At 37.9% G+C, this 21,895-nt stretch overlaps 1 protein-coding gene across 1 annotated transcript; it reads left to right on the forward strand.

The window, feature by feature from the left end:
• Positions 1–17,285: 17,285 nt before the first annotated feature.
• On the forward strand, positions 17,286–21,651 carry LOC149771332 (sex peptide receptor-like). The gene has a single exon (XM_089948631.1). It carries the CDS (start codon positions 18,109–18,111, stop codon positions 19,408–19,410), a length of 1,302 nt encoding a protein of 433 aa, XP_089804757.1. The 5' UTR covers positions 17,286–18,108; the 3' UTR covers positions 19,411–21,651.
• The last annotated feature ends 244 nt before the right edge of the window (positions 21,652–21,895 follow it).

Consider the following 21,895-nt stretch of genomic DNA (forward strand, 5'->3'; position numbering starts at 1 on the left):
TCCTAATAAATTTTATTTATTATAAATTTTATTTATTATAAATTTTATTTATTATAAATTTTATTTTTACTGAGGATTTATTTTTTTTTACTAAAATCAAGAAAAATGCACAAATTACTTGATTCTGACGGGGTAGTTGGTAGTCAAAATCAAAGAAAAATGCACAAATTACTTGATTTCTGACGGGGTAGTTGGTAGTCAAAATCAGGAAAATTGAGCAATTTCGTTGTATTTTAGTAAAAAAAAAATAAAAATCTCAGTAAAAATAATATTATTAATAAATAAAATTAATTTATAATAAATAAAATTTGTTAGGAACAATTTGACAAGGTTAGAACTTTCTTGATTTTGACGGGGTAGTTGGTAGTCAAAATCAAGTAGTTTGTGCATTTTTATGTTTCTGACGGGGTAGTTGGTAGTCAAAATCAAGTAGTTCATGCATTTTTATGTTTCTGAGGGGGTAGTTGGTAGTCAAAATCAAGTAATTTGTAAAATCAGGAAAATTAATAAATATTATTTTTTTTTTGTGATAGAAATTTTAATTTTACTTTCATCGACTAGCTTTTTTAGTTGCCTAGGCCGATTAATTTGTACCAAACACAAATTTGTGCCAGTAATAATAAAATATTTTTTTAAGTTGATTGAATTTGATTCTGATCTCCGTTACAAATGTTCTTCTAACTGTTAAGAAATCCTCGTGTGTAAAAACCCTCCACATAAAGATCTACGATAAAGTCTTACGACGGAAGTCTTTACGACAAAAGTCTTTACGACTTTACATACAGATTTATTATAAGCTCTTCTTCACGTATGTCAATCAAGCGATTAAGGTGGTCTGTGAGTTTAAAATTGATTCGTGTTAACATATTATTGTGACACCGCAAATACACGGGATTAGTTGGTTCTTGCACGATTAAATTTCCAGGGGGAACTTGTGGTGTGAACGTGTACAGGATGTATCCTTGTTGAGCCTGATTTGATCTTCCGAGATCTATTTGATAGCTGCCATCGATTACGTCACAAACCAGATTGACCGCGACCGTCGGTGTTATATTAACGATTCGCGGGGATACGTGTCTTCCTCCGCCATGTGGATCATTATCATGTCTAAGAACAGTTGGAGGTGGAATTAATTTTCTCCATGCATCGAGTATTTTAGGAAAAAACTCGTCGATGACATCATTGATAGATTTTCTTAACTCGGTTACACTATACCCGGGAAATTTATAATTTGGTACATCGGCTTCTGTTAATTTATATTTTTCTAACCATTTATATGCATCAGAATTTTCAGGTGATTCTAAAATAATAAGCATCTCCTGAACTATTCGGTTATTAATATATTCCATATCTGATATAAGCTGATTTAATATTTCCACACGCGTGATGATTTTTTCACGCGATAACGCTGATATGTCAAAAATATATTCGTTAAAATATTGATTCAGTTGATCTAGTTGTTTTTTACACTCTTGATTGATTTCCTGAAAATATCTAATAATCGTTTCTCGATGAAAACCCCAATGAGGTCCTGTTTCTCCCGGATTATAAAAAAACCATGCCTCAATTCCACTGAAGAAGACAAAATTGTGAAGCATTGATGAGTTTTTTATAATACGTAGGTGTTCCCCGTATGATGGATTAATTTCATGATATGATTGTCTATCCGTGACATAATCAGACTTTTTCGGTTCTGGTGGTATCGGTGTTATCGGTGGTGATATTTCAGGCCATCCTAGCACGGATCTGATTGAAGATTGATAAATATCAACGGCATAATCAGGCGAGTTTATTTCAACCGTCGAGGACAACGTCGGCTCGTGAACGTTTATTGATATTTTTGATTCCTTTCCCGTTATTGATTTTATTCTACGCGCAAATTCCTCACCGATTTCTTCAATCTGGTAACTGCCGGTTGGTATTCCAACAACAACCCAGTCAGGTGTTCCATCGGGTTTGTTGTTGTTAGTAAATACAAGCGAATTATTTGCTGGTGTACCATTAAATGATTTTGATCTGATATTTGGCCAGCTGTAATATACTCGTAATTGTGCAAGTGCTATTTCTTTTACTGGAATTGCAGTAGGAAAATTAACACTAAATTCAGGATTAGTTGAACTTACCGAGATCATCGTTATCTTTGGCGGAGTTGTGTTGGTCACGATCTGCTGGAGTAATTCTGTCATTATTGATACTTGTATCTTTAATACCTTCATCGTATATTTTAGTCATCATTGAAAACTCGAAATCAGATATAATTCCATCACTGAGACTCGCTGATAACAACGAGGACAATTTCGAGTATGCTACCGTCACTGTATGTAATTTTATTTTGTAATCGGATAACTTTTCGTTCGTACAAGTACATATTTTTTTTGTGATGATGCCAAGCACACCTGCAATAGTTGTTGCTGCCGAAATACAGATAGTTACAACTACTGGTGCCATCGTTGTTAACGCTGATAATATTACACCGGTTCCAGCAACAACAGCGGATACTGAATAAACAATCACATCAACGATAACCAATCGTCGTCGATATTTTTTTACTTTTACTGTATATTGATCAACTTGATCTTTTAGCGCAGCCTGCCATTCACGCGCTTGATTGTATCTGTATTGCGCACCGTCCATATATATTTTTATGCCGTAACCAATTGAGGTGTTTCAGCTACAAATTCCAAACACCACCAGAAGGATGTTGCGGTTAATTTCTTATCATCTGCTTCCAGAATAAATATTTCTTCGGTTCCGCTATTTAATACAACAGATACAACCCCGGAAAACCTGTCTGTGGAATGACGCCATGGAAACGTTGTAAATATTTCAAACTTAGCGGCGGAAAACACAGACAGCCTGTACACGCCAGTGACTGTTGCGGTATATTTGATAGTATTATTTTGCTGCGACCATGTTGCAAATCCCGATGATACCGTGCATACGATGTTTGTGATATGCCCGGGAGTTATTGCAGCTGGAATTTTAATCAAATTGGTTTTACTGACAATCTCAGGAATTCCTGCTACGACGTCTTGCTGTGTTTGTTTGATCGTGTCTAGGTCAGTTTTGATATCAGAAAGTTTCATGTTGATGACGGAAGGAGTTCCAAAGAACTTACTCATGGCATCATCGGTCCTTTGAAAATTTCTTCGATGCCTTAAAAAACCGGTTACGTGAACATCATATTCGGCCCGTAACGTGGATAATTTACCGTCTACGGTGTCGACGTATTTTTTTGTTGCTGCATCTTCGTCAGATGTTGGATCCGCTAAAACTACTATTTTATTTCCGTTCATGCTGAGTTCACCCATCATTGTGTCACCGGTGTTTTTCATACGATTAGCAACACTTTTTGCAATTTCATCTCTGATGGTTTTAAGTGACATACTTGAATCTCTGATTTTGCCGCTCTCAGTAAACACGGGAATATTATCCGTAACTGCACCAAGTACTCGCCGGACTATATCATTCCATTTGATATTGCTGGTTTTTAGTTTACCATATCGATCTTGAAAAATAACAACCTCATCTGGATCAACTCCAGCAAGGTTCATAATATCAGCGAGGTCATCTTTAGTCGCATACTTTGACAGATCAACGTCGGATTTTATTTTCTTACTAGTAGAAGATCTTCCGTAAATGTCAACCATTATAATAAGATCCGTTGTTTAAAATGCTTTACGCGCAACAAATCGGTTGCTTGTATAATCGTGCACGACTTTATGTGGTGGCCTGGATGATTTTGATATAGCGTCGAGTACATTAATTACTTCACGGCCGCATATTGGCGGATCTGTCATTGTTTGTGTTGGTAGCGTTGAATACCAAACTTTGGAACCTCTGGTTGTTGCGTGGAGTGGTGCGACATACTTGATAAATTCAACAGGTGGAGCTAACCCGTACGAATCAAAATAAACAATTCCACGCGGATCAACCGCGTATGATACCCAATGAGTACCAGGTCCGGAACGTTTGTCAAGATTAATAATACCTGTTTCAAGTTTGTTTGGTTGTTTCGGTAATTGATCTCGCATAAAAACACCTCTAAAGGCGGATATTTTTAATTTTTTAGCAGCATCAAGTAAATCAAAATTTGATGATGGAACGTTTAACGAAATGACCCTGGAAGCCTTAGGCCTCTCCCCCAACGAGATCCCGGTAATCTTAGACCGCGTCCCTTTTTTTTGTATCCCTGCCCTGTTGCTTTCTTTAGTGCCATTTCAGCGGCTGTTCCAACAGCACCTAACGCGGCCGCTTTTGCTATGGCTGGAGCAGCCGCAGCTAGTAATGCCGGAATGGCCGCAAATAGTGGGAATATACCACCCGTTTTAACCATGTCTTTGATGGCGCTCGGGGAGAGATGGAATTGAACTCCAGTTTTTGATTCTAGGGCTTTATTGAAATGTTTAATCTGATTATTTGTCAGCGATAATTTGTTTGGACCACCACTAATATGATCTCGTTTTAGTGATATTTTAGTTCCGCATTTGTTGGCGGTTTTTGATTGAAGCTTTTTTACCTGACCCGGGGTCAGAGTAACATTAACATGACTATACGACATTTTTATATAAAATATATTTTTCTAAATAACACGATTAAAGATTTTCCACCGGTGCATCAACGACCCTCATTCGACCACTGCCACCTTCAAGTAACATGGCCTTGTCGCTAAGTATGACCGCGATCGCTTTGTAGAAGCCGAGAACAATTGGTGGACCGGGTATATCAGGAGGAGGGGCAGTAACACGAGCTCGAAAGTGTACATCAACAACAGATTGTTTGGATAAATCAAGATGTTCTAGTGAAAAATAATAAATCGGATATAGACCTGTAAAATCTAGTTGTGATATTTGCAACCCGGTATCTATATTTTGATCACGTCCCATGAATGACATTAAACGATGATATGCGCGCGCTACATGATTTTGATCAAAATTTAGTTGTATATCCTCGGATGGTTCTTGATGTCCATTTATCCGTAAAGAAACTTCACTAACTCCAAGGTTGTCAAATATCATATGTGAACGTTCTTGATTATTCGTCCGGTTAATATTTTGTAGTGCAATAAAAATATGTCGTGGTGCAGAAACACCCTGTTGTGATGCTATATGCCATGTAAATAAACCATTAATATTGCTTTGAGCAGCATCTGTGGTTACTGTTAACCATGATAGCAATGATTTACCGCCTTGATCCATAAAAGATAGTAATTTTTGTTCCTCAGTAATAGATGGAGTTATTACTGGCATCCACAATGAAAGTTTTGATATATTTACTTTACCCTCGGCAACACCAGCACCTCGCCAGATTGCATCATTATCATCACTTTTTCTTACGAGCACAATTGTGTGTTTAGCTCCAAAGATGACTTTTCTAACATTTCTGCAAAATCCAAAGATGTGTGATAATGGAATTGCACACGAAAAATTTCTATCATTTCCTGACAGCGCTGATCGGCGTGTTGCAAATCCCAGGTTGTAAGTCGTATTAACGCTTCCTACAATATCAAAAGCAGCACCTGGTCTGTCTGCGTGTTCAAAATCAACTGGTTGTGGATCAGATGCAGTACCTACTGCTGTTCGTATTTTAGTATACTGAACATGATCAGCGTTGTCAGTAATATCCTTAGCAAACATCATTGTTGGACCAGCTGATCTTGTAAAGTCGTCAGAATATCTCGCCAGACCAATTATTGTTGTAGCAACATCAACATCCTTCTGAACTGATTCAATATTTTTTCCATCAATCATGTATGTGGCGCTATCAAACAACGCCATAATCCCGTTGTTGACAAAACCAGCACGTAAATTAGCAGCATATGGCGTATTAGCTACAACATTCGTTACAAGTCTACCTTCTACTTCAATAAACGCCTCAGCGGGCAAGAAATATCTACTTGTATCATGAACCTGTAATTCGATTCTCCCCCGCTGATTTGGTAGTCTTGCGTCATAAGAATAAAATTGATAATCACGTACTGACTCGTACTTAAGGACAGGTGCCTCCATATCAAATGCTGGGTCTGATTCGCGCCTGAACATTTTATTATAGTTACCATTTTTCCAAATGATGATCATCGTCGACGAAGACCACTTCCTGCTATTAAATTTGCTGTTATATTTTTTTCTGCTTCTTCAGATATCGCCGCTAGTTTTTGATTTGCAGCCTGATTTATTATTTTACTTACGTCTGAGGGCATCACCTCAGTACTTGCCAGTTTCACCGGTGGTTGTTGTTTTCGTCGCAATAATCGTGATAATCTTTCTTTGATCGCCGAGAACGCCTTACCAGCAACATTGACAATTGCACCAGGAGTTTTATCACGAACAATATCAATAGCCTTCATCGATAATTGTTTTGCAACAGGTGCTACTTTTGGAGCTATCCTCGTGAATAATCCTCGGATGACATCACCAAGTCCATTTCCGTAAATTGCTTCATAGATTGGTAATCGTGAGTTTACCGCTCTAACCTGTGTGGGTTTACGATGATTATCATGCACAATCATCTTATTTTATTTACCATTTATCTAACAACTAGTCATCAACGAGCTCATCAATAAGTTCTCGGTAAGCGCCAATATCCATGATACCACCTTGAAATAGTCGCCGACAAATATCAGCTGCTTCATTAATTATTTCTGGTGAATTATTTCCGGCACGTTTTCCTCCTATGAGAACTTCTAACCGTGACACATCATTGATGATATTATCAGGACATAAACCAGATCCTGTTTTAGGTTCATCTTGAGGTGTTTTAAATACTAGTGGTTGCATTACCGGAGTAAGTACTTCAGTGGTGGCCGGGGGTGAACCTTCTCGAAATCCATGTGGTGAACCTGTCGGTGTAAATGTCATTTTCGGTGCAGAAATTTTATGTAAAGGTGAAGGAATTTTCTTCGAGGAGGGTGATTTAAGTGACTCTTTAGCCTTTTTAATTTCCGACTTCAACCTTTGCTGTGGCGAAGAAGATTGTTGTTGTTGTTCTATTTGTTGCAGAGGTGGAGGAAGCTGATACTGGAAGGACTCTCCTTGTTTTGGTTGTTCCCATCTCTCTCTATAAAGTCTTTTTACTTCTTCTTTAAGTCTTTCAAATTCTGGACCTCTAGCTTGTTTTTTGTCGTAATATACGCGATATATCCATTTAATGAAATTATCATCATTTGTTTTTTCAAAACGGGGTTTTAAAATACTAGATTTATTAGATATACTATTTAATATTGCTTCAGGTAATCTCTCTCTTTCAGTTTTTCTAATTTCCTCAACAACTCCTTCGTTAAATTTTGCAATTAATTCTACGTTTTCTCCTGCTGGTTTGGATTTAGATGCAAGTTTTTTTCTCACATCGGCGACTTCAGTACGAAGTTCTCCAATACCTTCAAGTATTTCCTCATCAACAGGTGGAGGTTGAGCTGCGGCTATGTCAGTTGGAAGGTCTCGTAAAATCTTCTTTGTCTGTTTGGTTCTTCTTGCTGTTTTTTCTAATACCGGAAAAATACCCTTTTTCCTCCTCTCATCTTCCTCCGCAATATCTCCCCATATAGTTTTTTCAGCAGCCGCCGCAGCTTTCTCAGTAGCTGCAGTGACGGGTTTAAACAGTTTTTTAGTGTCCTCTTCATACTCAACTTGTGCTTCTTGCTGCGCTTGCAAGTTTTTTCTAAATGAGTCTCTGACAGGAAGAAATTTTTTAATTGTTTCTAATCGTTCTCGTGCTGTTCTTGCAGTATGAGATTCTGGATGTACCATTTTATTATAACATAATAATTTAATTAATATCAGCAGAAGAGGAATACAGAAGTTTGATGATATATTATAAACACAGAAAGAACATAAATCCAAAAATAGAAAAACCACCATCAGAACTTGAATATTACTTGAAACATAGAACAAATTCCGAAGATTCAGATGAAGATGATTCAGATGAAGATTCCCATGATTCAGATGATGATTCCCAATATTGATAGCAGCAGAGAGGGGCGTCTACGGTTCTGTTTGGGACAAACAATAATCGTAGACGTGGTAATTGACCTCTATGAGTGGTCACTATTTTTTTTGGTAAAACACAAGGGTGACCATTCCCCTAAGTGGTCTGTTCACCCTCTCTGCTGCTAAGCGCTTTCCGTTACGGATCACTGCCGTCTCACCTCTGTCTACGTGGGTTCGAGTCTCGGAGTCAGCCAGTGTGGGTATGTGAGAAAGTTTGCCAGTAGCCAACAACAACAATATATATATATATATATATATATATATATATATATATATATATATATATATATATATATATATATATATATATATATATATATATATATATATATATATATATATATATCTGTGTGTGTGTGTGTGTGTGTGTGTGTAGGTTATAAGAGATCATTGTGCCAAAACCGGCTGGTGCGAACTTGGTGATGCGCAAGTGATATCAAAATAACCTATAGACCTTAGGTATCTCTGGACAGTTTCGTATTTTGACACCTCCCTAATTTTTCAGGTAGAAGGCACGAAGCTAATTATCATAAGCCTAGCATTTATAAATTCACACAGAAGCTAAATCTGTAATGTGGTTTAGATTTACTTTGAGTTAGGTTTGAAAATGGGTTGGCTCGTTTGGTAACTGCCTGTCACAGTTAGACTAGCATTGGAGATCAAATGCGTAACTTGGGCTGCAAATGAAAAGCCTACTTGGCTTACGTATTTACGTATGTCTACTACAGAGGTAAATATCTAAAAATCTTGATGTTTGAGGGGTGATGAAAAATATGCTACTTTGTTATAGTAATAGTGAACTTTATTCATGAATAAGGCACATACTGATTCTTTTAGCTGCCTTGTGAGAGGAAAATATTCAAAATAGCTCTTTCCTGTCAAAAATGAATGTACCAAAGAGGGGTTGGTGGCTGTATTGGTTCAGTATAAAAGCCACCAGTTATGTAAGGAATTAACCTGGTTTCCTCAGTCAAAATCTCACAAGCATGCTTTCTACAAAAATCATTAGCTTGTTTTGGGGGGTTTTTTTTGTTGTTGTTGTATCTTCAGTGTAAAAGTATTCTCATTTTTCTGCAGTAAGTCATTGTTGGATGAAAATTCACCAGATAAACTAACCAGTGAGACCTTAATGTGCTTGTAACCTAACCAAACATAAAAGAGTTGCACAAGGGCAACAATCCATGCATGTAGCCATGAACTGCTTTCTACAAATCACACAATGTGCTTATTTGGTGTGTTTTTATTTATTGATGGAATAAAAGAATACACAAGATGATTCATATTTTTTTTTTGCACGACAGGACACATCGCGGTCCCTGATGCACATTTTTTACATTATTCCTTTTTTGGTGCCCGATACACAGGGTGATTTATTTTTTGTACAAAAGTGTGTACTTTACCACAGGACATATCATGTTCCCCGATGTATAGGGTGATTGATCTGTTGTACAGAAGTGTATACTTTACCACAGGAATTATCATCGTTACTGATATACAGGATAACCTAATTTTTGTCCAAAGTGAGTAAGTTACGACATGAAATATCATCGTCACTGATATACATGATTGTTTAATTTTTGTCCAAAGTGAGTACGTTACGACATGAAATATGATCGTCACTGATATACAGGATAGTTTAATTTTTGTCCAAAGTGAGTACGTTACGACATGAAATATCATCGTCACTGATATACATGATTGTTTAATTTTTGTCCAAAGTGAGTACGTTACGACATGAAATATGATCGTCACTGATATACAGGATTGTTTAATTTTTGTCCAAAGTGAGTACGTTACGACATGAAATATCATCGTCACTGATATACAGGATAGTTTAATTTTTGTCCAAAGTGAGTACTTTACGACATGAAATATCATTGTCACTAATATACATGATTGTTTAATTTTTGTCCAAAGTGAGTACTTTACGACATGAAATATCATCGTCACTGATATACAGGATAGTTTAATTTTTTGTGCAAATTGTGAACTTTACGACAGGAAACATCATGGTCTCCGGGTAAAAACCACTAAAGTATGGTGCTACACAAAGTTTAACACAATTCTTGCTGATGTAAACATTTCATTATAAAAATGGCAGCGTGCTGGTGACTTTGATAAATCTTTACAGAAACAACCAAAATATATTATCTCTATAACAAAACGACGGAACAATCTGAAAGCTCTCAGGTAAAACATATTTGATATTTCCATTATAACAAGTATTACTTGTCAATAATAATAATAATAATAATAATAATAATCGTGTAATTAGCAAACTATCCCATAGGTTAACATATATTGCATGAAAGAACATAATTATATCAGACTTTATTACAAATCATGCAAAGTTAAGATACCGTAGGTATATTACAGCCACCACATGCAAATGTTATGCAGGTGTGCTGTGCGTAGGTAGGTACACGGTGTGTAAGTAGTTACACGGTGCGTAGGTAGGTACACGATTTTAGGTAGGTACACGGTGTGTAGGTACATTGTGTGTTGGTACAAGGTCTTTTGGTACAAGCTATTCTGAAATCACATAATTCTTTAATAGAGAGCGTTATATCTCAACGCAGGCAAAGTATGAAATTCTATAAGAAATATGTACCTTAAATTGAGCAAGCCTCGAGGAAGCATATAATCCATAATCTGTGGCAATGCCGTACATTTTTGAATATCAGCTGAGAGAAAAAGACACAGCAATATAATTCATTTACCAAAATTTAAAATAGAAGCTGAAAATTGATGCAGAAAATAAATAATCAGTACGACATGGATTCATGTGTTTATATAATAAGACTGTAGTGATGAAATCTGAATAAAATTAGTATTTAGGTGAAATAAATATAGCCCACCCCCCGCATAATACCACGAAACAAATACGAATGATTTATCTGCCATAAAAGCAAGTGTTTAAGAGATTATGATATAATCACTGAAAATCTATGGCTCTTAGTATTACGTTAAGTAGTACGCGTAACGGAGGATGCGAGCACATTTATGAAAACAGGTTCATTTCAGTTCAAGAAAATAGGTCAATAAAAGCCGTTCCGATACATGTTCATTTAAAGATGGTCTCTGTTCTGACCCCACTCCCCGATTATTGGCGGTTCCATGTGGCAAAACAAATTAGCCCCGACCCCACATATGCCCCTCCCCTAGCCTCCTACTGCAATGATGACATGTGTATGAGTTTTATAAGCTCTTCGCGAGGCATGCAGGTCATGCCGTGTTTCATGATGAGGCCTCTGTCGTAGACGACGTAGAGCGTTCCATTATTGTGCAAATCTTTGCTACTGAGCTGTGAGTAAAACAAGGTCTGTCCCTATCCCTACCACCTTGATGAATTTTAATTCCACAGGGAGGGCACGTGTTGATGATAGCGTCCTCGAGATCCTCACGATTTTCGACGACGGCTTAGGTGAGTTACCTGGTGTTTTCTCTGGCTCCGGTACCATTAGGATTGCAATAATTTTAACAGTTCCTGAAAGCATTCAGTTCTCATGCACAAATCACATTGTTTTCTGATGAGGTGTGAGTCGTACGTGAGGTGAATGATTCCATTTTCCGACAGCTCCTCCCGCTGCTCTCATGTTATCAGGATTTGCCTGCGTGCCACGCCTATTGCCTTTTCCGCAGTGGCTTCTAAAGACAGGCACGTTATTTTACCTTATCTAAAGCTTCGACAAGCAATTCCTGGTTGTGCACATTCACGTCTATTGTATTGGAGAAGCAGCCTTAAAATAATCATTATGGATTTTCAGAAGCAGCTCGATAAGTTTATTGCATGGTACTGCGTTAAGCAAATGTCGCCGGAGTGTTTAAATATAATTTAGACGACCATCAGTAGGTCTGAGCTGGTCGCGGTGATGGATTATTGTTCTTTTGGCTATGTCGATACAATTGTGTCTAAGATTATCGTCTCCAGGCTGTAAAATGGTCCCAATTATATTTCCGTGCTTGTGGGAATCTCTGTTCGAACCTACCTTACGACTCTACACGGAACAGCTACAGGGCGGTTAAATCGCAGCAAACAAAATCTGCATTGACGATGTTATTCCTGGTTTTCGCTATTCTCCTGATAGCTACATCGTGACGGCAATACAGTTGTACTGATTGTGTTTAAGTGATCGTTTGTGAGATATATAGGAACTCTATCCGATTATTACCCGCAGGTGTTATCGGTTTTAACTGTTTTCCGTTGGCTTCTCAGGGTTTACTGCTGGACGCGGATTTTAGAAAATGTACCGGTGGATTTTAAACCAAGTGACGACAAACATATTCGCTGTCGCGATTTTGGCCGTTATAGAAATGCTCATTGGTTTGATACTGTGTTTCGGGGAGAACGACGACCGTGTGGATTACGGCGATGTTAAAAGTACTTCAAAAGGGTTCGGAAACAGAAATGCTACTGTACGCCGAAAACATCGATCTGTTTTACTCGGATAAATCATCGTGGAATACGTGCCGTTTGAGCTGATGGCGTTACAGCGACATTCTTTACACCGCCAGAAAAATTATCGCCGCGTCATTGACAAGGCCGTGTTGCGTGTTAACAAAGCAATACGTTTAATTACACAAACTATAACAGTATAGTAATTGACAACTGGAGGGCTCAGTCCGTTTTCAGTAATTACTAAGCTAACGAAAATGGCAACACAAGTCATGCGTGGACAAAATGTTTATCATCGTTATCACCAACTCCGGATACTGGCTGCTGTTTGTTTCCAGCAATGGAATAAAGAAGGCACAGGTGTATGGCCATCGTTTTGTGTTTGAGGCTCTTCGCCGTTACATCGTAGAGCACCTGAACTGTATTAAACTCGATAACCGTCTCGGTGACCTGGATATCGTGACGCAGCGCGAAAACTGCAGTTAGAGCCTTGTCAGCGATGGAGGAAATTTTGGTGCTACCCGTGCCGTTATTGGCACAATCTTGCCAAGAAAGACCAGACCGAATACGTGTCAATAAAGCAGGCAGCCAAAACGCTCGGTGTAGCTCCCATGTGCATAAAATTCTTCAGCAGAGGCTTTACAATGGGAGTTTTGAAAAATGATGGGAATTCCCCGGATGAGAGAGAGGTATTAATAACATCATTTAGTGAAGGCAATACTGGATCTAAGCACTCAAGCAGCAGTGATGTTGGAATTGGATCAAGTTCACATGACTTTGGTGCACTCTTCATCAGGATTGTACGTGCAAAATCCATAGAGACACGTTCAAATACTGCTAATGATTGCCGCTCAAATTCTGTATCCCAACTGTATGGTGACGACGAGTCAATTGAAATTGTGGTGTCAAGCTTATCTCTGATGGTTTGTACTTTGTCACAGAAGAAATTTGCAAACATGTCCGGAAGGACGACTGGGGAGAATGTAGTTGGAAGTGGTGTTGATTTGTTCCTTGACATTAGCTTGTTAGTAATCTCGAAGAGCTCTTTGCAGCTGAAACTTTCCATGATCTTAGTAGTGTAGTGGGCTGATTTCGCTGCATGGACTATATTTGTGACATTCTTCTTAGCGACTTCATAGATTTGCTTATGAATAGTGAGTCTGGTGGAAAGCCAGAGCCTTTCAGCTTTACGGCAGTCTCCTTTAGCAGTGCGATGCTGGTCCCTAAAACTGCTATACCATGGAGAACACTTTTGAATTGATACTCTGCACTTGGTTGCTGGGGCATGTTTGTCAAGCAATGAACGCAGACAGTTATCGAGTTGTTCTGCGGTAGGAGGTAAGCAAGTTGTTAGGTTACCTTGGATGTCGTGCATTAGTTTGGTTATATTTATCATACGGAGGTTTCTCTTAGTAGCAGATAAAGGTGGAGGGTTAGGGACTGATACGTCAAGATGGCATATAATGCAGAGGTGATCTGATGCAAGGTCATGGGATACCAGGGAGGACCGTAGAATGTTATCATCAGGTATATGAAGAATCCAGTCTAAAATGTGACCATGTTTATGGGTGGGTTGGTTAACTGACTGTCTGAGGTTGAAAACATTAATGGAATCTATGCGTTTTGATGTATTTGAGTTTCCGGGACAGTCAAAGTGAAAGTTGAAATCTCCAAGAATAATCAGGTTGCCACCTATCGAATTTCCATAGTCCAGGAGATTCGGAAACTACTCCAAAAAGAGAGAGAGAATTGTTTTTTCTACCAGGAGGAGGGGGTATAGGCAGAAAAAATGACTGACCTTTGCTCCAGTGTGAGTGTGGTTTGGACTAGTTCAAAACGATGTGTGGTCAAAATTGAATGTTGTGGTGTAGTTAAGACGTTTTATCATGTAGTTCTTTGTGATGACAGCAATTCCACCTCCGCGAGAATTACGGGGGAACGAATTGATGGAGTAACCAGTGTGTGTTAGATCCGCACACTTGGGTTCATCGCTTGATGTTTTTAGCCATGTTTCTGTCAGGAAAAATATGTCAACATTTTGGTCGTTGATTCAATTAACTATTTCTGTGCGCTTTTCTAGTGGTCCTACTGACTGGGCATTGAATAATGCAATGCGTAGAGTTATTTCCTGGATAGTTGACACAAAGGTTTACGAATTAATAGGGATTTTAATTAGGTTATCTAAATTAACTGTCTAATTTATTTTTAAACTGTTGAGCCTAAATAAGGGAGGTAACTGGGATTTTTCTTCCTGTTCTACGCCGGCCAGCTTTGAAACAACGTTTCTTTTTTCGCTTCTGTTTACATTTAAGTAATGATGAATGTAGTCCCAGTTCGTTTAGTCTAGAGCACAATGTAGCGTGGAGAGCCAAGGAGTGATCATTTAAAGCAATTAATGAGGGTCCATCGTAACATAAACGGGTTGACTGGCGAGTATCACGAGATGACGGTTTGTTCAAAATCAGTGGAGCAAGACATCTGAGAAAAAGTCTAATTGTTCTCGTTTCCAAAACAAGGAGATGAAGAAACACATACGAGGTTAACAGCCAATACATAATGAACACAATAACGAAGATGAAAACAGGCAACAAGCACAAATATCATGAAAACGGCACTAAAAAACGGAACAGCTGCTTCAAGCCGGTTAAGCGATAGCGGATTGATTAATAATGTATGTAAGTTATGTTTTATGTAAAAGAATCTTTTGAGAGCTTATCCTAGTTGTAAGTGAACAACAACAGAGACATTTTTTTATTGATCGAATATCAGTCCTTTAACAGTCCTGAGTTTGGAACACTCATTACTAAAATTAGCACCTGACTCTTTGGTGCGGAATTGAAAGCACATGTTTCAAACACATGCAGGTCCAGAAAACGGCGCGGTTCATATACTTTCCTCAACAAAGATGCTGACATCCAGGTTTCATCTATACTGGTAAGTACAGGTTTGATCATGAGCACTAAAAATTGTAAGTTATTGAATTTTAATATCATGTTTTTGCATAGGTTTACTATGGAAACTGAATTAGTACCGTGAGTCCTTCACTAACATGCTCTTAATTTTTCTGGATTATCAAGTCTGTCAGAACACCTCCAAGGCATTTGTTCTTGGTTTAGTCAAAACTGTTCGAAACTCGGAGCTTAAGGCCAATTGTATTAGGTATTGTCTAAACCATCGGAAAGTCTATATCCTGAATCATCTTACCCTGACCTGCAGAGCTGTAACTCATCTCATGATTATCTCTGTACTTGGCCATGAAGATCATCTCGTCATTGATTGCATGACATGGTTTTTAACGTGGTAACCATACCGAGAAGCGTACAATGATTCTATCCATCGAACACAAGTATACGGATGAGTGTAGCCACCGTGGTGTGGCCTTATATGCGACTGGGCAATAATTGGAACCTCGTGCTTCTAACAATTATCCACATTTACCTCGCTCTTACACTCTCTGATCAAGGTTATAGGACTGAAGATATTCTCTGGGGCACAGGTTGAGCGATGACGTTATAAGTATTCTAAAAGAGCAACTTTTTAGTGATTAGTAAGTTTAGTTAGTTTCTATATTTCTCTTTTTTTTATCTACTCAATAACTGAACCATACGAATAACTATAATGTACAAGATTACTGCCTGAGCACTAGGAAATGATATTGAACACTTAGGCTCTAATTTTCGGTCTTGTCCAGCATACGTTTGCCGGAACATTCCGGAAACATTCGGGAAAGACTGTGAATCCTGGAGCTGTAACAAACGTTACGCTGGAAAAACATTAAACTCTCAAACTTCACGTTTTTTTCCAGTATCCCTGTATCTGAAGATAAGGGAAAACTTTTGAACTTTCTAGCTCAAACTCCACTTCTTCTCCAGCATTCGTTCGTTGAAACGATAGCTAAAGAATTTTGAAACCGGGGGAGGGGGGGGGGTAACAATGCCGTTTCCTCTCCAACAAACGCTTGCTGCAGCACTACGGAAAACATTGAACTCTGCTCCTAATTCCACCTCTATAGCATACGGAACACCAGAAAATAACTTTGATGTCTTTAGCTTAAAGTCCACGTCTTTTTCAGCATATATTTGTAAACTCGTTGATCCCGACTTTGCAGTCTATCAACCAGAATCGCTAATGATCACTTATTTGGTGTGAATAAAATATTATGTGTTATTAGCTTAGATTTAATTTTGAATGAAAGTTTGAAACAATACGCACTTTTGAATTATTTTATTTTGTCTTTAAATTTGTGCTACATTTTGTACATTATGACGCTTACAATTATTTTTGCAGCTCCGGACACCAGTAATTGCTTTATTTCCCTTACAGAGGTGTGTGTGTGTGTGTGTGTGTGTGTGTGTGTGTGTGTACAAGGCAGTATGCGGGGCCCAAGGCAGCAAGCGATGAGCGGGGCGCCAAGCAAACAAAATACTTTGTGGAGTTGATTTCCTGAAAGATCGGGGCCTAAGGCGGTCGCCTCGTTCGCCTTGCTCTAGGGCACGGCCTGTGCATGTGTGTGCATGTGTTCGTGTATGTGTGTGTGTGTGTGTGTGCGTGAATGCGTGTTCGCTTGTTTTTCTCCGGCCAGATAACAGATTGGTAGGTTCATGAAAAGCATCAAGGAAATTCAAGAAAATATGACGATATCTTGAATAGATTTTTGTACTTTTGAAGTCTCTGTTTAAATGTATACATTTACGTTAAATCATTTCGCAGACATAAAATGTTTCTACAATCCATGCTCGATCGTTTTGCACCAGTGTTTTATGTGTAAGTGCGGAGTATAACAGTGTCTTCTTGTGCTACTCTTAACAGGAACCAAAAATGTGATCAGTTCATCGGAAAACGAATTCAAGTGACTCTTTCAGTGCTTCCTGTCATTGTTTAAGCGTCATTATTTAAGACAGAAAATCTTCTTACCACGGCTCATTTGAGAACGTCTCCATTCCAGCGAATTGAACGTTTTAGCAGTCGTGTTTCCAATATATTACACGAAATATACTTCACTTAGAAAGACATTTATTAGATGCTGATTGTGATCGTCATTCTTCCAAAGGTGATCAAATGACCGAAATATTATTTTGATAATGTGGAAACCCTTTTAATTAGTAGTGCAAAGACACTTTCTTTTCTAGATGGCTTGAAAGAGAAACAGAAAAATGTTATTTGCTGGACAGTAAATGAAAAACGTTGTTACCTGGTTTAATATGATTGATTTCGCCATGTTTGAAGGCTGAATTGCAATGGAATTCAAGTAAATGTGATGTTTTAATTAAAATGAAAAGAGTATGCGCATTCATATTGACACTATGGGGATCAATCAGCATTAACAGAAGAACGATGTAAATTCTTAGTTTTTGTTCCAGAAAACACGTACGTTGCGAACGGTTAAAATTCTTCACTGGAAGCTATCTGCCTTATTATTTGTTTTGTGTTGTTTCAAAGGAACTTAACTTGACGTCGTTAATCATAACTTTCTAAGTAATACTTGAACCTTCCACAGTGCTGCAAACGTGCTGAAAGACCTTTTCGTGGTTATCCAACCTTTTATAAACTTTGGAAGCTCATCTGCATTGAGTGACTCACGGACAGAACTTAAATTGCATTCATTATTTGGCAATTATTCACATCCTTCAGAATACAAAATTGTTATCACTGTTTTTACTTTTAGAAACGGACTTATTATTTCCATCTCTTTACATTTAAAATCCTTTTAAACATTACCAGCTCATCATGGCGGATTATTATAATTATATTTATGCAGACTACCGCGATTATATGGATAGTGGAAATTCTTCCATGACCAATAATACCAACTTTACAAAATTCAACTTCTCCTACGGTTTACATACGAACTATCATGGACTTTCGGATTTCTACTACCACAAGATATTCTCCTTTGAAGTCCCAATCCTGGGCTACTTGCTTCCCGCATTGATTTTTCTTATGACTTTCATGAACTTTTTCGTGGTTGGAATTTTCCTCAGGAATTGCAACAAGAAAACCACTACCATTTTCTTTTTGAGCATTGCTATTTCAGACACCTTGACAGGCCTTTCAGCGGTTCCAGGCTCTATCTATGTCTACGGATTGAAAAGGGAGTTATTAACCCTGCGCACGTGCCATTTGGTATTTATGTTACGACTGTTCGTCTTTCCCGTGTTCCACACAGTCTCAATTTGGCAAACCTTGGCTCTGGGCTTCCAGAGATACATGTGTGTTTGTCATCCATTTTCCTCCAGAGCCTGGTGTACCATCAAGAAAACTGCAGCTGCCATTGCCTTATTCTATATTATGGCACTTTGCATCCATTCTTTCCATCTGGTGGAGGAGAAAACGCACAAAAGGTCAATGCTTTCGCTCTGTGCTTGGGTCATAGAAAAACCATGTACCGGCTCTTGCGCTTACATGTGGATAACGTTGCTTCTTATCCACATATTCCCATGTGTGCTTCTGGCGGTTATGACGGCAATGACGATTTACACGATGAGAAAATCGGCCACGAATATGGAGAACATTAACTGCAACAAAGAGAGTGGGAAGAGGCGCTGGTCACGTGACCGTCAGATCAACATCATGGTAGTGAGTATTGCAATAGCTTTCCTGATACCCGAATTTTCAAATGGCATTCTTTACCTTATTCTTATTGTAAACGATTACATCACTGGAGAAATCCTTCCTCACGAGACACTTCGTCTTGCTTCCGCTATATACATGGTCCTTTTGGTGCTGAGTTTTAACTTTAATTTCTGGGTGTACTGCTGTATGATGAAAGATTTCAGGAGAACAGTTATTCGGTTCTTCACGTTCTTCTACGTCAAGCAGGGATTCCAGCGTCTGCGCAGTCTGTCAAGTCGGTCATCTGTGCGTTCTTCACGATCATCAACATCAAACTCAACACATTTTCGTCTGACCACACAGATGTCCCTTAAAGGTGACGACGTATTCTTGCCAAATGATGAATCTAGCGTTTCTAACAGTAACCATGTCCAGTGCCAGGGTCACTCCTTACGATCAAAATTAGACATTATTTGAGACAAAAAATGTAGATTTTCGAAAATAGGCGAAAATAACTGTACAAATAGTTAAATGCAAGACATCTTTATTCACGAAGGAACATTGAAAAATACTAGTCGTGCAAAAGGACCCGGATTTGTATCTTTATTCTCCAAAAAATAAGACTTTATTTTACTAATGCATATAACAATGTTTAATAATCTGCTCATTGAAAAATGTGTTCAAATTTACGTTGGATACAAAAATATTGTCTATTATGTTTTCAATTTTCAATTATTTTTATTGTTGCGTCGGTGAATTTTATCTCATACAATTATTTTGAACAATTCTTCTGTGAATGCTTCTAAGCAATGAATGTACTGAACAATCAGTTACTAGTACACTTAATAACTATTCAAGTATGAAGAGACGATACTACACAATCAGCAGTGCAATTGATAAATAAGAACGTGTATCTGTTCCACACTAACAGTGAGTGGCAAAATTGATATGAAAGACTAATTCTACTGTACCATCAGTAGTGTAATTGATAACTGTGAAAATGGGACTCTACAACATCAGTAATGTAATTGATAGCTGTGAAAGTTGGACTCTACAACATCAGTAGTGTAATTTGATAACTGTGAACGTGGGACTCTTCTACAACATCAGTAGTGCAATTCATAACTATGAAAGTGGGACTCTTCTACATCAAGAGTGTAATTGATTACTGTGAAAGTGGGACTCTTCTACAACATCAGTAGTGCAAATGATAACTGTGGATGTGGGACTTTACTGCAAAATCAGTAGCGCAATTGATAAATGTAAAAGTGGGAATTGACTGCAAAATCAGTAGCGAAATTGAGAACTGAAAGTGGGACTTTAATGCAACCAGTAGTGCAACTGTTCCGTTTTGCTTTGTTAAAATATCCAAATAAATAATAAAAATCTAGTCCGTATATTAGAAACAGACCGAATCATCGTTATCTTTAAAATATATGCTTAAATTACCACCTTTAAGTTGAATGCACCAATAACGTTTAGTACTAAATGGAAGTATAAAAACAGAGAGTTTGAAAGTAATGTGAGTAAATGAGATTTCTGTATAAACTGGATGTGCTTAATTACTGCTAGTCTTTGAATTTGCTCTGACAGTTGCTCGTGAGTGAGTGTGTTCGGTAAATAGGGTGTAAGAAAGAGGTCCCTTACTGGGCCAAAACCTATGTTCTATTTGAGAAGGTAGAAACAAATCCACTTGCCTATGACTGTAGTTTAAATTCATTGATATGTCCATGCAATAGTTTTAAAAGCTCAAAGCTAATGAGTAAATAACCATATGTGCAAAGCAGACAGGCCGATAAGGCAAATACAGTATATATCTAAGCCTAGCCCTGGTTACGTACATTGCGAATTTTTTAGAGCGTTGTACAATATCTTTCATAGAACGCCAAATGCCTAAATAATTTTTCTAGAAGTATTCACCAAGAATCGAAAGGAATTCATGCATAAAATGGGAATATAATAAAGACAAAACCACGTAAGTGCTTTGTTAGTAGTCAGGGAAGGAACTCGTTAGATACGGCGCAGGAACATAGTCTCGGCCTAACGGCCCCGTCATATACCTACGAAATATCAAATTCGTTCTTTCCACCCATTCGAAACAAAACACATATGTAGTCTTGGCTATGTATTACACATCACGTGACGGACTTTATGTGGATTCTGTTTGTCCGTTGGCTTGTGCACCATTTCATGTGTTCATGTGGTATAGACTGGGTTTCGATTCTGGTTAATACTATGATTTATCATGACCCGAATAATAATATTCACCTCGTCCAACGGCCTTAGCGATTATCTCTTCTCGGGCGTTGTTGTATATTTGGATCAACCGTATGAGACAAATACTGTATAATACCGCCCACTTTCAAGTGTATGTTTTTCGCAGCGGTAAAATATCGGACAAATCGCTATAGAATTTTCCCCCCTCAAGCAAACTTTCTCCCATGGGGGAATTCTCATCTCGTGCCAATATGGTCCATACCCTTCAAATTCTACCAATCAGTTTTGGAACTCGGTCTTTTAACCACGAATCCAATAGCCTTTTTATGAGTGTTGCCTTAATCTTATTACTAATGCATTTTCATATTGGTACATTTGATAATGGATTTTTAAGCTGTACATTTTTACTTACTGTCATTTAGAATCAATGACATTTTTAACATATGCACCTTAAAATGGTTACTATGATAGTCTACACAAATAAAGACATTATTATTATTATTATTATTATTATTATTATTATTATTGCATTTCTCAAATAACATAATCTCTTTCTACCTCCGTTCTTTCTCTCTCTTTCCCCCCCCCACCCCCGTCTCTCTCTCTTACACACACATGCACAAGCACACAGAGTAAAGTTGTCATGAAAAGTTACTAAAAGTTACTAAAAGAGCCAAAATGTACGATGTCTATAGCCAAAATACACGATGATTACAACCAAAATACACGATGCTTACAACCAAAA

The sequence above is a fragment of the Sinohyriopsis cumingii genome, unplaced genomic scaffold (assembly GCF_028554795.1).
Source record: "Sinohyriopsis cumingii isolate HCF-2022 unplaced genomic scaffold, ASM2855479v2 utg001947l, whole genome shotgun sequence".
Classification (NCBI taxonomy): Eukaryota; Metazoa; Mollusca; class Bivalvia; order Unionida; family Unionidae; genus Sinohyriopsis; species Sinohyriopsis cumingii.

What these genes read in the sequence shown, in the direction of transcription:
- LOC149771332 (XM_089948631.1), top strand. Translation starts at nt 18,109, where the DNA reads ATGGCGGATTATTATAATTATATTTATGCAGACTACCGCGATTATATG.